The following is an 18,212-nucleotide window of genomic DNA, read 5'->3' on the forward strand; positions in this document are numbered from 1 at the left end:
CTACTGACCCTGTACAACAACACCTATCATACTACTGACCCTGTAAAACAACACCTATCATACTACTATGACTGACCCTGTAAAACAACACCTATCATACTACTATGACTGACCCTGTAAAACAACACCTATCATACTACTATACTGACCCTGTAAACAACACCTATCATACTACTATGACTGACCCTGTAAAACAACACCTATCATACTACTATGACTGACCCCGTAAACAACACCTATCACACTACTATGACTGACCCTGTAAAACAACACCTATCACACTACTATGACTGACCCTGTAAAACAACACCTATCATACTGCTATGACTGACCCTGTAAAACAACACCTATCACACTACTATGACTGACCCTGTAAAACAACACCTATCATACTACTATGACTGACCCCGTAAAACACCTATCATACTACTATGACTGACCCCGTAAAACACCTATCATACCACTATAACTGACCCCGTAAAACACCTATCATACTACTATGACTGACCCCGTAAAACACCTATCACGGTGTCCCAATGCATCCCGGATCGCGGTGTCCCAATGCATCCCAGATCGCGGTGTCCCAATGCATCCCAGATCGCGGTGTCCCAATGCATCCCGGATCGCGGTGTCCCAATGCATCCCGGATCGCGGTGTCCCAATGCATCCCGGATCGCGGTGTCCCAATGCATCCCGGATCGCGGTGTCCCAATGCATCCCAGATCGCGGTGTCCCAATGCATCCCGGATCGCGGTGTCCCAATGCATCCCGGATCGCGGTGTCCCAATGCATCCCGGATCGCGGTGTCCCAATGCATCCCGGATCGCGGTGTCCCAATGCATCCCGGATCGCGGTGTCCCAATGCATCCCGGATCGCGGTGTCCCAATGCATCCCGGATCGCGGTGTCCCAATGCATCCCGGATCGCGGTGTCCCAATGCATCCCGGATCGCGGTGTCCCAATGCATCCCGGATTGTGGTGTCCCAATGCATCCCGGATTGTGGTGTCCCAATGCATCCCGGATTGTGGTGTCTCATCTCACGTCTGTCCACAGGAACACCATTGTGTTACATCAGACAGTCGTCTGCACTGACATTAAACAATGGAGTCTCTGTCCACAGACAGAAATGTGAGAGAAGCCCACCGTCTCTCTTTCTTTCTCTCCCCCTTTTTCCTGTCTCTCTTGCTCCGTCTCCCCTCTCTCTGTCTCTCCCTCTCTCTGTCTCCCTCTCTCTGTCTCCCCTCTCTCTGTCTCCCTCTCTCTGTCTCCCTCTCTCTGTCTCCCCTCTCTCTGTCTCGCTCTCTCTGTCTCGCTCGTGCTCTCCCTCTCTCTGTCTCTCCCTCTCTCTGTCTCTCCCTCTCTCTGTCTCGCTCGTGCTCTCCCTCTCTCTGTCTCTCCCTCTCTCTGTCTCTCCCTCTCTCTTTCTCCCTCTCTCTGTCCCCTCTCTCTGTCTCGCTCGTGCTCTCCCTCTCTCTGTCTCTCCCTCTCTCTGTCTCTCCCTCTCTCTGTCTCGCTCGTGCTCTCCCTCTCTGTCTCTCCCTCTCTCTGTCTCTCCCTCTCTCTGTCTCCCCTCTCTGTCTCGCTCTCTCTGTCTCGCTCGTGCTCTCCCTCTCTCTGTCTCTCCCTCTCTCTTTCTCCTCTCTCTGTCTCCCCTCTCTGTCTCGCTCGTGCTCTCCCTCTCTGTCTCTACCTCTCTCTGTCTCCCTCTCTCTGTCTCTCCCTCTCTCGCTCGTGCTCTCCCTCTCTGTCTCTGCCTCTCTCTGTCTACCCTCTCTCTGTCTCCCCCTCTCTCTGTCTCCCCCTCTCTCTGTCTCGCTCGTGCTCTCCCTCTCTCTGTCTCTCCCTCTCTCTGTCTCTCCCTCTCTCTGTCTCGCTCGTGCTCTCCCTCTCTGTCCCTCTCTCTGTCTCTCCCTCTCTCTGTCTCCCCTCTCTCTGTCTCGCTCTCTCTGTCTCGCTCGTGCTCTCCCTCTCTCTGTCTCTCCCTCTCTCTTTCTCCCTCTCTCTGTCTCCCCTCTCTCTGTCTCGCTCGTGCTCTCCCTCTCTGTCTCTAACTCTCTCTGTCTCCCTCTCTCTGTCTCTCCCTCTCTCGCTCGTGCTCTCCCTCTCTGTCTCTGCCTCTCTCTGTCTACCCTCTCTCTGTCTCCCCCTCTCTCTGTCTCGCTCGTGCTCTCCCTCTCTCTGTCTCCCCTCTCTCTGTCTCGCTCGTGCTCTCCCTCTCTCTGTCTCTCCCTCTCTCTGTCTCCCTCTCTCTGTCTCGCTCGTGCTCTCCCTCTCTCTGTCTCTCCCTCTCTCTTTCTCCCTCTCTCTGTCTCCCCTCTCTCTGTCTCGCTCGTGCTCTCCCTCTCTCTGTCTCTCCCTCTCTCTGTCTCTCCCTCTCTCTGTCTCGCTCGTGCTCTCCCTCTCTGTCTCTCCCTCTCTCTGTCTCTCCTCTCTCTGTCTCCCTCTCTCTGTCTCGCTCTCTCTGTCTCGCTCGTGCTCTCCCCTCTCTGTCTCTCCCTCTCTCTTTCTCCCTCTCTCTGTCTCTCCCTCTCTCTGTCTCGCTCGTGCTCTCCCTCTCTGTCTCTACCTCTCTCTGTCTCCTCTCTGTCTCTCCCTCTCTTGCTCGTGCTCCCCCCTCTCTGTCTCTGCCTCTCTGTCTACCCTCTCTGTCTCCCCCTCTCTCTGTCTCGCTCGTGCTCTCCCTCTCTCTGTCTCCCCTCTCTCTGTCTCGCTCGTGCTCTCCCTCTCTCTGTCTCTCCCTCTCTCTGTCTCCCTCTCTCTGTCTCGCTCACGCTCTCCCTCTCTCTGTCTCTCCCTCTCTCTGTCTCCCTCTCTCTGTCTCGCTCTGTCTCTCCCTCTCTCTGTCTCTCCCTCGCTCTGTCTCTCCCTCTCTCTGTCTCTCCCTCTCTCTGTCTCCCCTCTCTCTGTCTCGCTCGTGCTCTCCCTCTCTCTGTCTCTCTCTGTCTCCCTGTCTCTGTCTCTCTGTCTCCCTCTCTCTCTCTCTCTCTCTCTCTCTCTCTCTCTCTCTCTCTCTCTCCCTCTCTCTTACTCTCTCTCTCTCTCTCTTACTCTCCATCTCTCACTCTCACTCTCTCTCTTCTCCCTCTCTCTGTCTCTCCCTCTCTCTGTCTCTCTCGGTCTCCCTCTCTCTGTCTCTCCCTCTCTCTCTGTCTCCCTCTCTCTGTCTCTCCCTCTCTCTGTCTCTCCCTCTCTCTGTCTCTCCTCTCTCTCTGTCTCCCTCTCTGTCTCTCCCTCTCTCGGTCTCCCTGTCTCTGTCTCTCTGTCTCCCTCTCTCTGTCTCTCTCGGTCTCCCTGTCTCTGTCTCCCCTCTCTGTAATACTGCTATTGACACATAAACAAAAGTGCTAATTAACTGTTAGCGTGAGTTTGAAAAGCTGAATATCTGACATGTTGTTTCTGTATCGCCAGGTGTGCAGAGGCCTAGCCAAACAGACCGACCTCAATGACTTCCTGCTAGATGTGTCAAAGTAAGTCTGTCTCAATGACTTCCTGCTAGATGTGTCACAGTAAGTCTGTCTCAATGACTTCCTGCCAGATGTGTCAAAGTAAGTCTGTCTCAATGACTTCCTGCTAGATGTGTCACAGTAAGTCTGTCTCAATGACTTCCTGCTAGATGTGTCAAAGTAAGTCTGTCTCAATGACTTCCTGCCAGATGTGTCAAAGTAAGTCTGTCTCAATGACTTCCTGCTAGATGTGTCAAAGTAAGTCTGTCTCAATGACTTCCTGCTAGATGTGTCAAAGTAAGTCTGTCTCAATGACTTCCTGCTAGATGTGTCACAGTAAGTCTGTCTCAATGACTTCCTGCTAGATGTGTCAAAGTAAGTCTGTCTCAATGACTTCCTGCCAGATGTGTCAAAGTAAGTCTGTCTCAATGACTTCCTGCTAGATGTGTCAAAGTAAGTCTGTCTCAATGACTTCCTCAGATGTGTCAAAGTAAGTCTGTCTCAATGACTTCTGCTAGATGTGTGTAAGTCTGTCTCTGACTTCCTGCTAGATGTGTCACAGTAAGTCTGTCTCAATGACTTCCTGCCAGATGTGTCAAAGTAAGTCTGTCTCAATGACTTCCTGCCAGATGTGTCAAAGTAAGTCTGTCTCAATGACTTCCTGCTAGATGTGTCAAAGTAAGTCTGTCTCAATGACTTCCTGCTAGATGTGTCACAGTAAGTCTGTCTCAATGACTTCCTGCTAGATGTGTCAAAGTAAGTCTGTCTCAATGACTTCCTGCTAGATGTGTCAAAGTAAGTCTGTCTCAATGACTTCCTGCCAGATGTGTCAAAGTAAGTCTGTCTCAATGACTTCCTGCTAGATGTGTCAAAGTAAGTCTGTCTCAATGACTTCCTGCTAGATGTGTCACAGTAAGTCTGTCTCAATGACTTCCTGCCAGATGTGTCACAGTAAGTCTGTCTCAATGACTTCCTGCCAGATGTGTCACAGTAAGTCTGTCTCAATGACTTCCTGCCAGATGTGTCACAGTAAGTCTGTCTCAATGACTTCCTGCCAGATGTGTCACAGTAATTCTGTCTCAATGACTTCCTGCCAGATGTGTCAAAGTAAGTCTGTCTCAATGACTTCCTGCTAGATGTGTCAAAGTAAGTCTGTCTCAATGACTTCCTGCTAGATGTGTCACAGTAAGTCTGTCTCAATGACTTCCTGCTAGATGTGTCAAAGTAAGTCTGTCTCAATGACTTCCTGCTAGATGTGTCAAAGTAAGTCTGTCTCAATGACTTCCTGCTAGATGTGTTACTTCATCTTACTTCATTATCATTTATCATCGTTACTTCATTATCATTTATCATCGTTACTTCATTATTATGTATCATCTTTACCCCCATTATCATTTATCATCGTTTCTTCATTATCATGTATCATCATTACCCCATTATCATTTATCATCTTTTCCCCATTATCATTTATCATCTTTTCCCCATTATCATTTATCATCTTTTCCCCATTATCATTTATCATCTTTTCCCCATTATCATTTATCATCTTTATCCCCATTATCATTTATCATCATTACTTCATTATCATTCTCTCTCTTTCTCCAACAGAACGTACTTTGACAACATTGTGGCAATAGATTCTCTACTTGAACACATAATGGTACGTTTCTATTTTGTCTATTTAGTCTATTTAGTCTATTTAGTTTATTTAGTCTATTTAGTCTATTTAGTTTATTTAGTCTATTTAGTTTATTTAGTCTATTTAGTTTATTTAGTCTATTTAGTCTATTTAGTTTATTTAGTCTATTTAGTTTATTTAGTTTATTTAGTCTATTTAGTTTATTTAGTTTATTTAGTCTATTTAGTCTATTTAGTTTATTTAGTTTATTTAGTTTATTTAGTTTATTTAGTCTATTTAGTTTATTTAGTCTATTTAGTCTATTTAGTTTATTTAGTCTATTTAGTTTATTTAGTCTATTTAGTCTATTTAGTTTATTTAGTTTATTTAGTCTATTTAGTTTATTTAGTCTATTTAGTTTATTTAGTTTATTTTTAAGGCCATTCTGTATTGGTTAATGATTGAAACTAATTTGAATCTAACTTCCACTTTAAAGACTAAGTCAAATGTTCATTTTGTCATGCATTGATGTTAATGGAAGTTATGATTCACCCCCTGTGTACTGTGTGTCTTTCTGTGTGTCTTTCTGTGTACTGTGTGTCTTTCTGTGTGTCTTTCTGTGTACTGTGTGTCTTTCTGTGTGTCTTTCTGTGTACTGTGTGTCTTTCTGTGTACTGTGTGTCTTTCTGTGTGTCTTTCTGTGTACTGTGTGTCTTTCTGTGTGTCTTTCTGTGTACTGTGTGTCTTTCTGTGTGTCTTTCTGTGTACTGTGTGTCTTTCTGTGTGTCTTTCTGTGTACTGTGTGTCTTTCTGTGTGTCTTTCTGTGTACTGTGTGTCTTTCTGTGTGTCTTTCTGTGTACTGTGTGTCTTTCTGTGTGTCTTTCTGTGTACTGTGTGTCTTTCTGTGTGTCTTTCTGTGTACTGTGTGTCTTACTGTGTGTCTTTATGTGTACTGTGTGTCTTTCTGTGTACTGTGTGTCTTTCTGTGTAACTTATGTCTTACTGTGTACTGTGTGTCTTTCTGTGTACTGTGTGTCTTTCTGTGTACTGTGTGTCTTTCTGTGTACTGTGTGTCTTTCTGTGTACTGTTATGTCTTTCTGTGTACTGTTATGTCTTTCTGTGTACTGTGTGTCTTTCTGTGTACTGTGTGTCTTTCTGTGTACTGTGTGTCTTTCTGTGTACTGTGTGTCTTTCTGTGTACTGTTATGTCTTTCTGTGTACTGTGTGTCTTTCTGTGTACTGTGTGTCTTTCTGTGTACTGTTATGTCTTTCTGTGTACTGTGTGTCTTTCTGTGTACTGTGTGTCTTTCTGTGTACTGTTATGTCTTTCTGTGTACTGTGTGTCTTTCTGTGTACTGTGTGTCTTTCTGTGTACTGTGTGTCTTTCTGTGTACTGTGTGTCTTTCTGTGTACTGTTATGTCTTTCTGTGTACTGTGTGTCTTTCTGTGTACTGTGTGTCTTTCTGTGTACTGTTATGTCTTTCTGTGTACTGTGTGTCTTTCTGTGTACTGTGTGTCTTTCTGTGTACTGTGTGTCTTTCTGTGTACTGTTATGTCTTTCTGTGTACTGTGTGTATTTCTGTGTACTGTGTTTATTGTGGTGTTGTGTTTCAGATATATGCAAAAAACCTGGTGAATGCGGACAGATGTGCACTGTTCCAGGTGGACCACAATAACAATGAACTGTACTCAGACCTGTTCGACATCGGGGAGGAGAACGAGGGCAAACCTGTCTTCAGGAAAACCAAAGAGATTAGGTAAGGGTCCTGATCGATTATTTTACTGCTCTGTTGTTGCATGACTGATCTCTATGGTTTATGTTGAGTTGACTTGTGATGTCCGTTCCCCAGAACAATTCTCTGGCGGGTTGTGTTGAATTGACTAGGGATCATGTGAACGATTCCCTGACAAGGAAACTAGAATCTCTAGAACAAGGAAACTAGAATCTCCAGAACAGGGAAACTAAAATCCCTATAACAGGGAAACTAGAATCTCTAGAACAGGGAAACTAAAATCCCTATAACAGGGAAACTAGAATCTCTAGAACAAGGAAACTAGAATCCCCAGAACAGGGAAACTAGAATCTCTAGAACAGGGAAAATAGAATCCCCAGAACAGGGAAACTAGAATCTCTAGAACAGGGAAAATAGAATCCCCAGAACAGGGAAACTAGAATCCCTAGAACAGGGAAACTAGAATCCCCAGAACAGGGAAACTAGAATCTCTAGAACAGGGAAAATAGAATCCCCAGAACAGGGAAACTAGAATCTCTAGAACAGGGAAACTAGAATCTCTAGAACAGGGAAACTAGAATCCCTAGAACAGGGAAACTAGAATCTCTAGAACAGGGAAACTAGAATCTCTAGAACAGGGAAAATAGAATCCCCAGAACAGGGAAACTAGAATCCCTAGAACAGGGAAACTAGAATCTCTAGAACAGGGAAAATAGAATCCCCAGAACAGGGAAACTAGAATCTCTAGAACAGGGAAACTAGAATCCCTAGAACAGGGAAACTAGAATCTCTAGAACAGGGAAACTAGAATCTCTAGAACAGGGAAACTAGAATCCCCAGAACAAGGAAACTAGAATCCCCAGAACAAGGAAACTAGAATCCCTAGAACAGGGAAACTAGAATCTCCAGAACAAGGAAACTAGAATCCCCAGAACAAGGAAACTAGAATCCCCAGAACAAGGAAACTAGAATCCCCAGAACAGGGAAACTAGAATCTCTAGAACAGGGAAACTAGAATCTCTAGAACAGGGAAACTAGAATCTCTAGAACAGGGAAAATAGAATCCCCAGAACAGGGAAACTAGAATCCCTAGAACAGGGAAACTAGAATCTCTAGAACAGGGAAAATAGAATCCCCAGAACAGGGAAACTAGAATCCCTAGAACAGGGAAACTAGAATCTCTAGAACAGGGAAACTAGAATCTCTAGAACAGGGAAACTAGAATCTCTAGAACAGGGAAAATAGAATCCCCAGAACAGGGAAACTAGAATCCCTAGAACAGGGAAACTAGAATCTCTAGAACAGGGAAACTAGAATCCCTAGAACAGGGAAACTAGAATCTCTAGAACAGGGAAACTAGAATCCCTAGAACAGGGAAACTAGAATCCCTAGAACAGGGAAACTAGAATCCCTAGAACAGGGAAACTAGAATCTCTAGAACAGGGAAACTAGAATCCCTAGAACAGGGAAACTAGAATCTCTAGAACAGGGAAACTAGAATCTCTAGAACCGGGAAACTAGAATCTCTAGAACAGGGAAACTAGAATCTCTAGAACAGGGAAACTAGAATCTCTAGAACAGGGAAACTAGAATCCCTAGAACAGGGAAACTAGAATCTCTAGAACCGGGAAACTAGAATCTCTAGAACAGGGAAACTAGAATCTCTAGAACCGGGAAACTAGAATCTCTAGAACAGGGAAACTAGAATCTCTAGAAGAGGAAAACTAGAATCTCTAGAACGGGAAAACGAGGATCTGTAGAACAAGGAACTAGAATCTCCAGAACAGGGAAACTAGAATCCCTATAACAGGGAAACTAGAATCTCTAGAACAAGGAAACTAGAATCCCTAGAACAGGGAAACTAGAATCTCTAGAACAGGGAAACTAGAATCTCTAGAAGAGGAAAACTAGAATCTCTAGAACGGGAAAACGAGGATCTGTAGAACAAGGAACTAGAATCTCCAGAACAGGGAAACTAGAATCCCTATAACAGGGAAACTAGAATCTCTAGAACAGGGAAACTAGAATCTCTAGAACAAGGAAACTAGAATCCCCAGAACAAGGAAACTAGAATCCCTAGAACAGGGAAACTAGAATCCCCAGAACAAGGAAACTAGAATCTCTAGAACAGGGAAACTAGAATCCCTAGAACAGGGAAACTAGAATCTCTAGAACAGGGAAACTAGAATCCCCAGAACAAGGAAACTAGAATCTCTAGAACAGGGAAACTAGAATCTCTAGAACAGGGAAACTAGAATCCCTAGAACAGGGAAACTAGAATCTCTAGAACAGGGAAACTAGAATCTCTAGAACAGGGAAACTAGAATCTCTAGAACAAGGAAACTAGAATCTCTAGAACAGGGAAACTAGAATCCCTAGAACAGGGAAACTAGAATCTCTAGAACAGGGAAACTAGAATCTCTAGAACAAGGAAACTAGAATCTCTAGAACAGGGAAACTAGTATCTCTAGAACAGGGAAACTAGAATCCCTAGAACAGGGAAACTAGAATCTCTAGAACAGGGGAACAAGAATCCTAGAACAAAGAAAACAGAATCTTTAGAACACGGAAGTATAATTCTTAGAACAGAAATGTCCGTTCCCTGGTTGTAACCTCCAGCGCTCTTCTGTCTTGTCCTCTCCCAGGTTTTCTATAGAGAAAGGTATAGCGGGCCAAGTGGCACGGACGGGGGAGGTCCTTAACATCCCAGACGCCTATGCAGACCCACGCTTTAATAGGTAAAACTCACATTTTACCCTGGCTGCTTCCCAAAGGGCACCCTATTCCCCACTACTTTTGACCAGAACCATATAGATAGGGTGCCATTTGAGACCCCTCCCCTTGTCTACTTTATTTGTGAACGTGGTAATCCTCAGAGTAGTCCGGTGCTCGCCATTATCCCAGATCTAATTATGCCGTCTTGCCAAGTTCTAATGTCATTGTAGTGCCCAATATTTTCTTAGGTAGTGGCACCGGGCTTTTCACTTCTAGCTTGTTGTAATACACGTTGTCAGCCTGGGCCTTGATGTAATTTAGTGGAACAAGCCTAATGATTTTTTATTTTATTTTACCTTTATTTAACTAGGCAAGTCAGTTAAGAACAAATTCTTATTTTCAATGACGGCCTAGGAACAGTGGGTTAACTGCCTGTTCAGGGGCAGAACGACAGATTTGTACCTTGTCAGCTCAGGGGTTTGAACTTGCAACCTTCCAGTTACTAGTCCAACGCTCTAACCACTAGGCTACCCTGCCGCCCCATCATTAAACACTATTATGGCATTATGTCAAGATGAATTCCGTGTTACATTTTAACCCTTCCCACTTCACAGAGAGGTAGACCTCTATACGGGCTACACCACGCGGAACATCCTATGCATGCCCATCGTTTCCAGGGGGACCGTAATAGGGGTCGTACAGATGGTTAACAAGCTGAGTGGAAGTGCCTTCACCAAAACAGACGAGAACAACTTCAAGATGTTTGCCGTCTTCTGTGCTCTAGCCTTGCACTGTGCCAACGTGAGTGTTTTGTGTCAAATTTATATTTTCATGAAAATATATTTTTACTTTGTGTCAGACAAAAACAAAATTGAAGGATATTCAGGATATACTCCAGGAAAAAAATTTGAGTTTTTCTTTCAATTCAAATCTCAGTTATGAATTGACAATAACTCTGAACTGCACAATGTACAGACACCATGTATCAAGGGCCAATATTAGACACAGTAAAATCATGACTCAGAATGACTAAAGGCCTGACTGTTTAGCTCCGTCTAGTCCCGAAGGCCTGTTGACATCGAACACTGACATGTCTCTGTCGCCCCCCAAGACGTTGTTGAGCATCTAGAGTAGGACAGCAAGGCTGTACACAGGCAGACGCCAAACCCCCCCACACCTCCCCTTCCCTCCACCAGAACAGACGCATCTCCAGCCAGGCAAAATGACTTACCTAAAGGTACACACACACACACACACACACACACACACACACACACACACACACACACACACACACACACACACCTAGAGGCAGGAGGCATGAAATACTGCCCAACATAAATCGTCCGGCTGGGAGGATGGTGGCGGGTGGCAGTGGGTAAAATATTAACGTGGCTCATCGACATGGTGACGCAGGCTCCTGGGGGGTCCAAATGGGAGGAGTTAGGAGAGGAGAGACTTGGGAGGAGAGCAGAGAAAAGGAGACAGAGGGGCACTAGAACCACACAGAGGGACACTAGAACCACACAGAGGGGCACTAGAACCACACAGAGGGGCACTAGAACCACACAGAGGGGCAATTGAACCACACAGAGGGGCACTAGAACCACACAGAGGGGCACTAGAACCACACAGAGGGGCACTAGAACCACACAGAGGGGCACTAGAACCACACAGAGGGGCACTAGAACCACACAGAGGGGCACTAGAACCACACAGAGGGACACTAGAACCACACAGAGGGGCACTAGAACCACACAGAGGGACACTAGAACCACACAGAGGGGCAATTGAACCACACAGAGGGGCACTAGAACCACACAGAGGGGCAATAGAACCACACAGAGGGGCACTAGAACCACACAGAGGGGCACTAGAACCACACAGAGGGGCACTAGAACCACACAGAGGGGCACTAGAACCACACAGAGGGGCACTAGAACCACACAGAGGGGCACTAGAACCACACAGAGGGGCACTAGAACCACACAGAGGGGCACTAGAACCACACAGAGGGGCACTAGAACCACACAGAGGGGCACTAGAACCACACAGAGGGGCACTAGAACAGAGGGACACTAGAACCACACAGAGGGGCACTAGAACCACACAGAGGGACACTAGAACCACACAGAGGGGCAATTGAACCACACAGAGGGGCACTAGAACCACACAGAGGGGCACTAGAACCACACAGAGGGGCACTAGAACCACACAGAGGGGCACTAGAACCACACAGAGGGGCACTAGAACCACACAGAGGGACACTAGAACCACACAGAGGGGCACTAGAACCACACAGAGGGGCACTAGAACCACACAGAGGGGCACTAGAACCACACAGAGGGGCACTAGAACCACACAGAGGGGCACTAGAACCACACAGAGGGGTACTAGAACCACACAGAGGTGTACTAGAACCACACAGAGGGGCACTAGAACCACATAGAGGGGCACTAGAACCACACAGAGGGGCACTAGAACCACACAGAGGGGCACTAGAACCACACAGAGGGGCAATAGAACCACACAGAGGGGCACTAGAACCACACAGAGGGGTACTAGAACCACTAGAATACATCATAAGTCAAATCAAAACATTTAGAATGAAGGAAATTTGCTTTAAAACTGCACCATTTTCTCTCAGCCTCATTGCAAAATGTGTAGAACTGCAAGTTAGATGTTTTCAACAACAACAACAAAACATGTTTCAAATGTTTTGCTTTGACCTTACAGGAGGGCCTGCTGAGAGAGAGGAGAGGGAAGAGAGAGGAGAGGGAAGAGGAGAGAGGGGAGAGGGAAGAGGAGAGAGGAGAGAGGGGAGAGAGAGGAGAGGGGAGAGAGAGGAGAGAAGAGGAGAGGGGAGAGGGAAGAGGAGAGAGGAGAGAGAGGAGGGGGAGAGAGGAGAGGAGAGGAGAGGGGAGAGGGAAGAGGAGAGAGAGAGGGGGGAGAGGGAAGAGGAGAGAGGAGAGGGAAGAGGAGAGAGGGGAGAGAGAGGAGAGGGAAGAGGAGAGAGAGAGGGGAGAGAGAGGAGAGGGGAGAGAGAGAGAGGGGAGAGAGAGGAGAGGGAAGAGGACAGAGGGGAGAGAGAGGAGAGAGGGGAGAGAGGGGAGAGAGAGGAGGGGGGAGAGGGAAGAGGAGAGAGAGAGAGGGGAGAGAGAGGAGAGGGAAGAGGACATTTACATTTACATTTAAGTCATTTAGCAGACGCTCTTATCCAGAGCGACTTACAAATTGGTGCATTCACCTTATGACATCCAGTGGAACAGCCACTTTACAATAGTGCATCTAAATCTTTTAAGGGGGGGGGGGGGTGAGAAGGATTACTTTATCCTATCCTAGGTATTCCTTAAAGAGGTGGGGTTTCAGGTGTCTCCGGAAGGTGGTGATTGACTCCGCTGTCCTGGCGTCATGAGGGAGTTTGTTCCACCATTGGGGGGCCAGAGCAGCGAACAGTTTTGACTGGGCTGAGCGGGAACTGTACTTCCTCAGTGGTAGGGAGGCGAGCAGGCCAGAGGTGGATGAACGCAGTGCAGAGGGGAGAGAGAGGAGAGGGAAGAGGAGAGAGGGGAGAGAGAGGGGAGGGAAGAGGAGAGAGGGGAGAGAGAGGAGAGAGGAGAGGAGAGGGAAGAGGAGAGAGGGGAGAGAGAGGGGAGGGAAGAGGAGAGAGGGGAGAGAGAGGGGAGGGAAGAGGAGAGAGGGGAGAGAGAGGAGAGAGAGGGGAGAGAGAGGAGAGGAGAGGGGAGAGGGAAGAGGAGAGAGGGGAGAGAGACGAGAGGGAAGGAGAGAGGAGAGGGAAGAAGAGGAGGTGGAGGATAAGCGGAGAGGAAAGAGAAGAGGAGAGAGGCTGAGAGGAGCAGTCAGGAAGGGAGGGGAGAGAGAGAGACTGCTGGGAGAATAGAGGAGGGGAGAGAGAGGAGAGGGAAGCTTTGGTGCGAAGGATGGGGGATCAACACGACTCCCAACGGCAACGCCAAGAGTTTGAAGGACAGTCTGTCTCTCTCTGTCTGTGTGTGTCTGTCTGTCTGTCCAGATGTACCACCGGATCAGGCACTCTGAGTGTATCTACAGGGTAACCATGGAGAAGTTGTCCTACCACAGTATCTGTACTTCAGAGGAGTGGAAGACCCTCACGAAGCTGGACCTTCCTACACCCCCTATACAAAGAGATAGAACTGTGAGTGTCTAACCATAACACCCCTATACAAAGAGATAGAACTGTGAGTGTCTAACCATAACACCCCTATACAAAGAGATAGAACTGTGAGTGTCTAACCATAAGGCCCCTATACAAAGAGATAGAACTGTGAGTGTCTAACCATAAGGCCCCTATACAAAGAGATAGAACTGTGAGTGTCTAACCCTAACACCCCTATACAAAGAGATAGAACTGTGAGTGTCTAACCATAACACCCCTATACAAAGAGATAGAACTGTGAGTGTCTAACCATAAGGCCCCTATACAAAGAGATAGAACTGTGAGGATCCTAACCATAATCCATTGATCTCTCATTGTTCATACACCATAACCTGCCTCTTATCTCCCATTGTTCATACACCATAACCTGCCTCTTATCTCCCATTGTTCATACACCATAACCTGCCTCTTATCTCCCATTGTTCATACACCATAACCTGTCTCTTATCTCCCATTGTTCATACACCATAACCTGTCTCTTATCTCCCATTGTTCATACACCATAACCTGCCTCTTATCTCCCATTGTTCATACACCATAACCTGTCTCTTATCTCTCATTGTTCATACACCATAACCTGTCTCTTATCTCCCATTGTTCATACACCATAACCTGCCTCTTATCTCCCATTGTTCATACACCATAACCTGTCTCTTATCTCCCATTGTTCATACACCATAACCTGTCTCTTATCTCCCATTGTTCATACACCATAACCTGCCTCTTATCTCCCATTGTTCATACACCATAACCTGTCTCTTATCTCTCATTGTTCATACACCATAACCTGTCTCTTATCTCCCATTGTTCATACACCATAACCTGCCTCTTATCTCCCATTGTTCATACACCATAACCTGTCTCTTATCTCCCATTGTTCATACACCATAACCTGCCTCTTATCTCCCATTGTTCATACACCATAACCTGTCTCTTATCTCCCATTGTTCATACACCATAACCTGCCTCTTATCTCCCATTGTTCATACACCATAACCTGCCTCTTATCTCCCATTGTTCATACACCATAACCTGCCTATTCTAGTATTCTCATCCTCAGCCATGTTTCTTGGAGCAGACATGGGTTCAAATAGGATTTGTTTTCTTCAAACCCATGTCTGTCTCTTAAGAGAGAGCGACGGCCCTGACGCAGACAGACAGGAGAGAGACGGCCCTGACGCAGACAGACAGGAGAGAGACGGTCCTGACGCAGACAGACAGGAGAGAGACGGCCCTGACGCAGACAGACAGGAGAGAGACGGCCCTCACGCAGACAGACAGGAGAGAGACGGTCCTGACGCAGACAGACAGGAGAGAGACGGCCCTGACGCAGACAGACAGGAGAGAGACGTTCCTGAAGCAGACAGACAGGAGAGAGACGGCCCTGACGCAGACAGACAGGAGAGAGACGGCCCTGACGCAGACAGACAGGAGAGAGACGGTCCTGACGCAGACAGACAGGAGAGAGACGGTCCTGACGCAGACAGACAGGAGAGAGACGGTCCTGACGCAGACAGACAGGAGAGAGACGGCCCTGACGCAGACAGACAGGAGAGAGACGGCCCTGACGCAGACAGACAGGAGAGAGACGGCCCTGACGCAGACAGACAGGAGAGAGACGGCCCTGACGCAGACAGACAGGAGAGAGACGGTCCTGACGCAGACAGACAGGAGAGAGACGGCCCTGACGCAGACAGACAGGAGAGAGACGGCCCTGACGCAGACAGACAGGAGAGAGACGGCCCTGACGCAGACAGACAGACAGACAGGGAGAGAGACGGTCCTGACGCAGACAGACAGGAGAGAGACGGCCCTGACGCAGACAGACACGGTCCTGACGCAGACAGACAGGAGAGAGACGGTCCTGACGCAGACAGACAGGAGAGAGACGTTCCTGACGCAGACAGACAGGAGAGAGACGTTCCTGACGCAGACAGACAGGAGAGACAGACAGACAGGAGAGAGACGGTCCTGACGCAGACAGACAGGAGAGAGACGGTCCTGACGCAGACAGACAGGAGAGAGACGTTCCTGATGCAGACAGACAGGAGAGAGACGTTCCTGACACAGACAGACAGGAGAGAGACGGTCCTGACGCAGACAGACAGACAGACAGGAGAGAGACGGTCCTGACGCAGACAGACAGGAGAGAGACGGCCCTGACGCAGACAGACAGGAGAGAGACGGCCCTGACGCAGACAGACAGGAGAGAGACGGCCCTGACGCAGACAGACAGGAGAGAGACGGTCCTGACGCAGACAGACAGGAGAGAGACGGCCCTGACGCAGACAGACAGACAGGAGAGAGACGGCCCTGACGCAGACAGACAGGAGAGAGACGGCCCTGACGCAGACAGACAGGAGAGAGACGGTCCTGACGCAGACAGACAGGAGAGAGACGGCCCTGACGCAGACAGACAGGAGAGAGACGGCCCTGACGCAGACAGACAGGAGAGAGAGACGGTCCTGACGCAGACAGACAGGAGAGAGACGTTCCTGATGCAGACAGACAGGAGAGAGACGTTCCTGACGCAGACAGACAGGGAGGAGAGACGTTCCTGACGCAGACAGACAGACAGAGAGAGAGACGGTCCTGACGCAGACAGACAGACAGGAGAGAGACGGCCCTGACGACAGACAGACAGACAGGAGAGAGACGGTCCTGACGCAGACAGACAGGAGAGAGACGGGCCTGACGCAGACAGACGACAGGAGAGAGACGGTCCTGACACAGACAGACAGACAGACAGACAGACAGACAGACAGGAGAGAGACGGCCCTGACGCAGACAGACAGACAGGAGAGAGACGGTCCTGACGCAGACAGACAGGAGAGAGACGGTCCTGACGCAGACAGACAGGAGAGAGACGGTCCTGACGCAGACAGACAGGAGAGAGACGGCCCTGACGCAGACAGACAGGAGAGAGACGGCCCTGACGCAGACAGACAGGAGAGAGACGGTCCTGACGCAGACAGACAGGAGAGAGACGGTCCTGACGCAGACAGACAGGAGAGAGACGGCCCTGACGCAGACAGACAGGAGAGAGACGGTCCTGACACAGACAGACAGACAGACAGACCAGACAGACAGACAGACAGACAGGAGAGAGACGGTCCTGACGCAGACAGACAGGAGAGAGACGGCCCTGACGCAGACAGACAGGAGAGAGACGGTCCTGACGCAGACAGACAGGAGAGAGACGGCCCTGACGCAGACAGACAGAAGAGAGACGGCCCTGACGCAGACAGACAGGAGAGAGACGGTCCTGACGCAGACAGACTGGAGAGAGACGTTCCTGATGCAGACAGACAGGAGAAAGATGTTCCTGACACAGACAGACAGGAGAGAGACGGTCCTGACGCAGACAGACAGACAGACAGGAGAGAGAGACGGCCCTGACGCAGACAGACAGGAGAGAGACGGCCCTGACGCAGACAGACAGGAGAGAGACGGCCCTGACGCAGACAGACAGGAGAGAGACGGCCCTGACGCAGACAGACAGGAGAGAGACGGCCCTGACGCAGACAGACAGGAGAGAGACGGTCCTGACGCAGACAGACAGGAGAGAGACGGTCCTGACGCAGACAGACAGGAGAGAGACGGCCCTGACGCAGACAGACAGGAGAGAGACGGTCCTGACGCAGACAGACAGGAGAGAGACGGTCCTGACGCAGACAGACAGGGAGAGAGACGTTCCTGATGCAGACAGACAGGAGAGAGACGTTCCTGACGCAGACAGACAGGAGAGAGACGGTCCTGACGCAGACAGACAGACAGACAGGAGAGAGACGGTCCTGACGCAGACAGACAGGAGAGAGACGGCCCTGACGCAGACAGACAGGAGAGAGACGGTCCTGACGCAGACAGACAGGAGAGAGACGGTCCTGACGCAGACAGACAGACAGACAGGAGAGAGACGGTCCTGACGCAGACAGACAGACAGACAGGAGAGAGACGGTCCTGACGCAGACAGACAGGAGAGAGACGGCCCTGACGCAGACAGACAGGAGAGAGACGGTCCTGACGCAGACAGACAGGAGAGAGACGGCCCTGACGCAGACAGACAGGAGAGAGACGGCCCTGACGCAGACAGACAGGAGAGAGACGGTCCTGACGCAGACAGACAGGAGAGAGACGGCCCTGACGCAGACAGACAGGAGAGAATGGCCAGAGCAGGAAGGAAGGGACCCTGTGCGTGTACACGCTTGCTTGTTTCAGCCCTGCTGATCTACAGCCAGTCTGACTTTCTCTCCCCCACACACACACACACACTGCAGGGCCATCATAATCTAAGAGGCTCCCTCCCTCTTTCTTTCCCTCTCTCTCCCTCCCTCCTTCAGGTTTCATTTTGACATTAGTCAGTTTGAGGAGCTGTGGCCGGCTGTCTTTGTTTACATGGTCCACAACTCATGTGGAGAGACCAGGTACGTGAAGGTCATCAGGGAAATTAACTTGGTCAAATAAACCCATAGATTCTACGGGATAAATTTCAATTAGTCATA

General features: G+C 48.7%; 1 protein-coding gene and 1 long non-coding RNA gene across 8 annotated transcripts in view; one reads left to right on the top strand and one right to left on the bottom strand.

The window, feature by feature from the left end:
• Positions 1-18,212, top strand: part of pde10a (phosphodiesterase 10A) — a 153,851-nt gene that overhangs the window by 64,888 nt on the left and 70,751 nt on the right. The window contains 8 exon segments of the mRNA XM_052494196.1: positions 3,410-3,468; positions 5,053-5,104; positions 6,679-6,821; positions 9,443-9,535; positions 10,127-10,313; positions 13,546-13,665; positions 13,667-13,689; positions 18,051-18,134. Of these exon segments, the coding sequence (XP_052350156.1) occupies positions 3,410-3,468; positions 5,053-5,104; positions 6,679-6,821; positions 9,443-9,535; positions 10,127-10,313; positions 13,546-13,665; positions 13,667-13,689; positions 18,051-18,134 (761 nt within the window).
• Positions 1-18,212, bottom strand: part of LOC127915173 (uncharacterized) — a 61,014-nt gene that overhangs the window by 4,827 nt on the left and 37,975 nt on the right. The window lies entirely within an intron of this gene.

The sequence above is a fragment of the Oncorhynchus keta genome, chromosome 3 (assembly GCF_023373465.1).
Source record: "Oncorhynchus keta strain PuntledgeMale-10-30-2019 chromosome 3, Oket_V2, whole genome shotgun sequence".
Taxonomy (NCBI): Eukaryota; Metazoa; Chordata; class Actinopteri; order Salmoniformes; family Salmonidae; genus Oncorhynchus; species Oncorhynchus keta.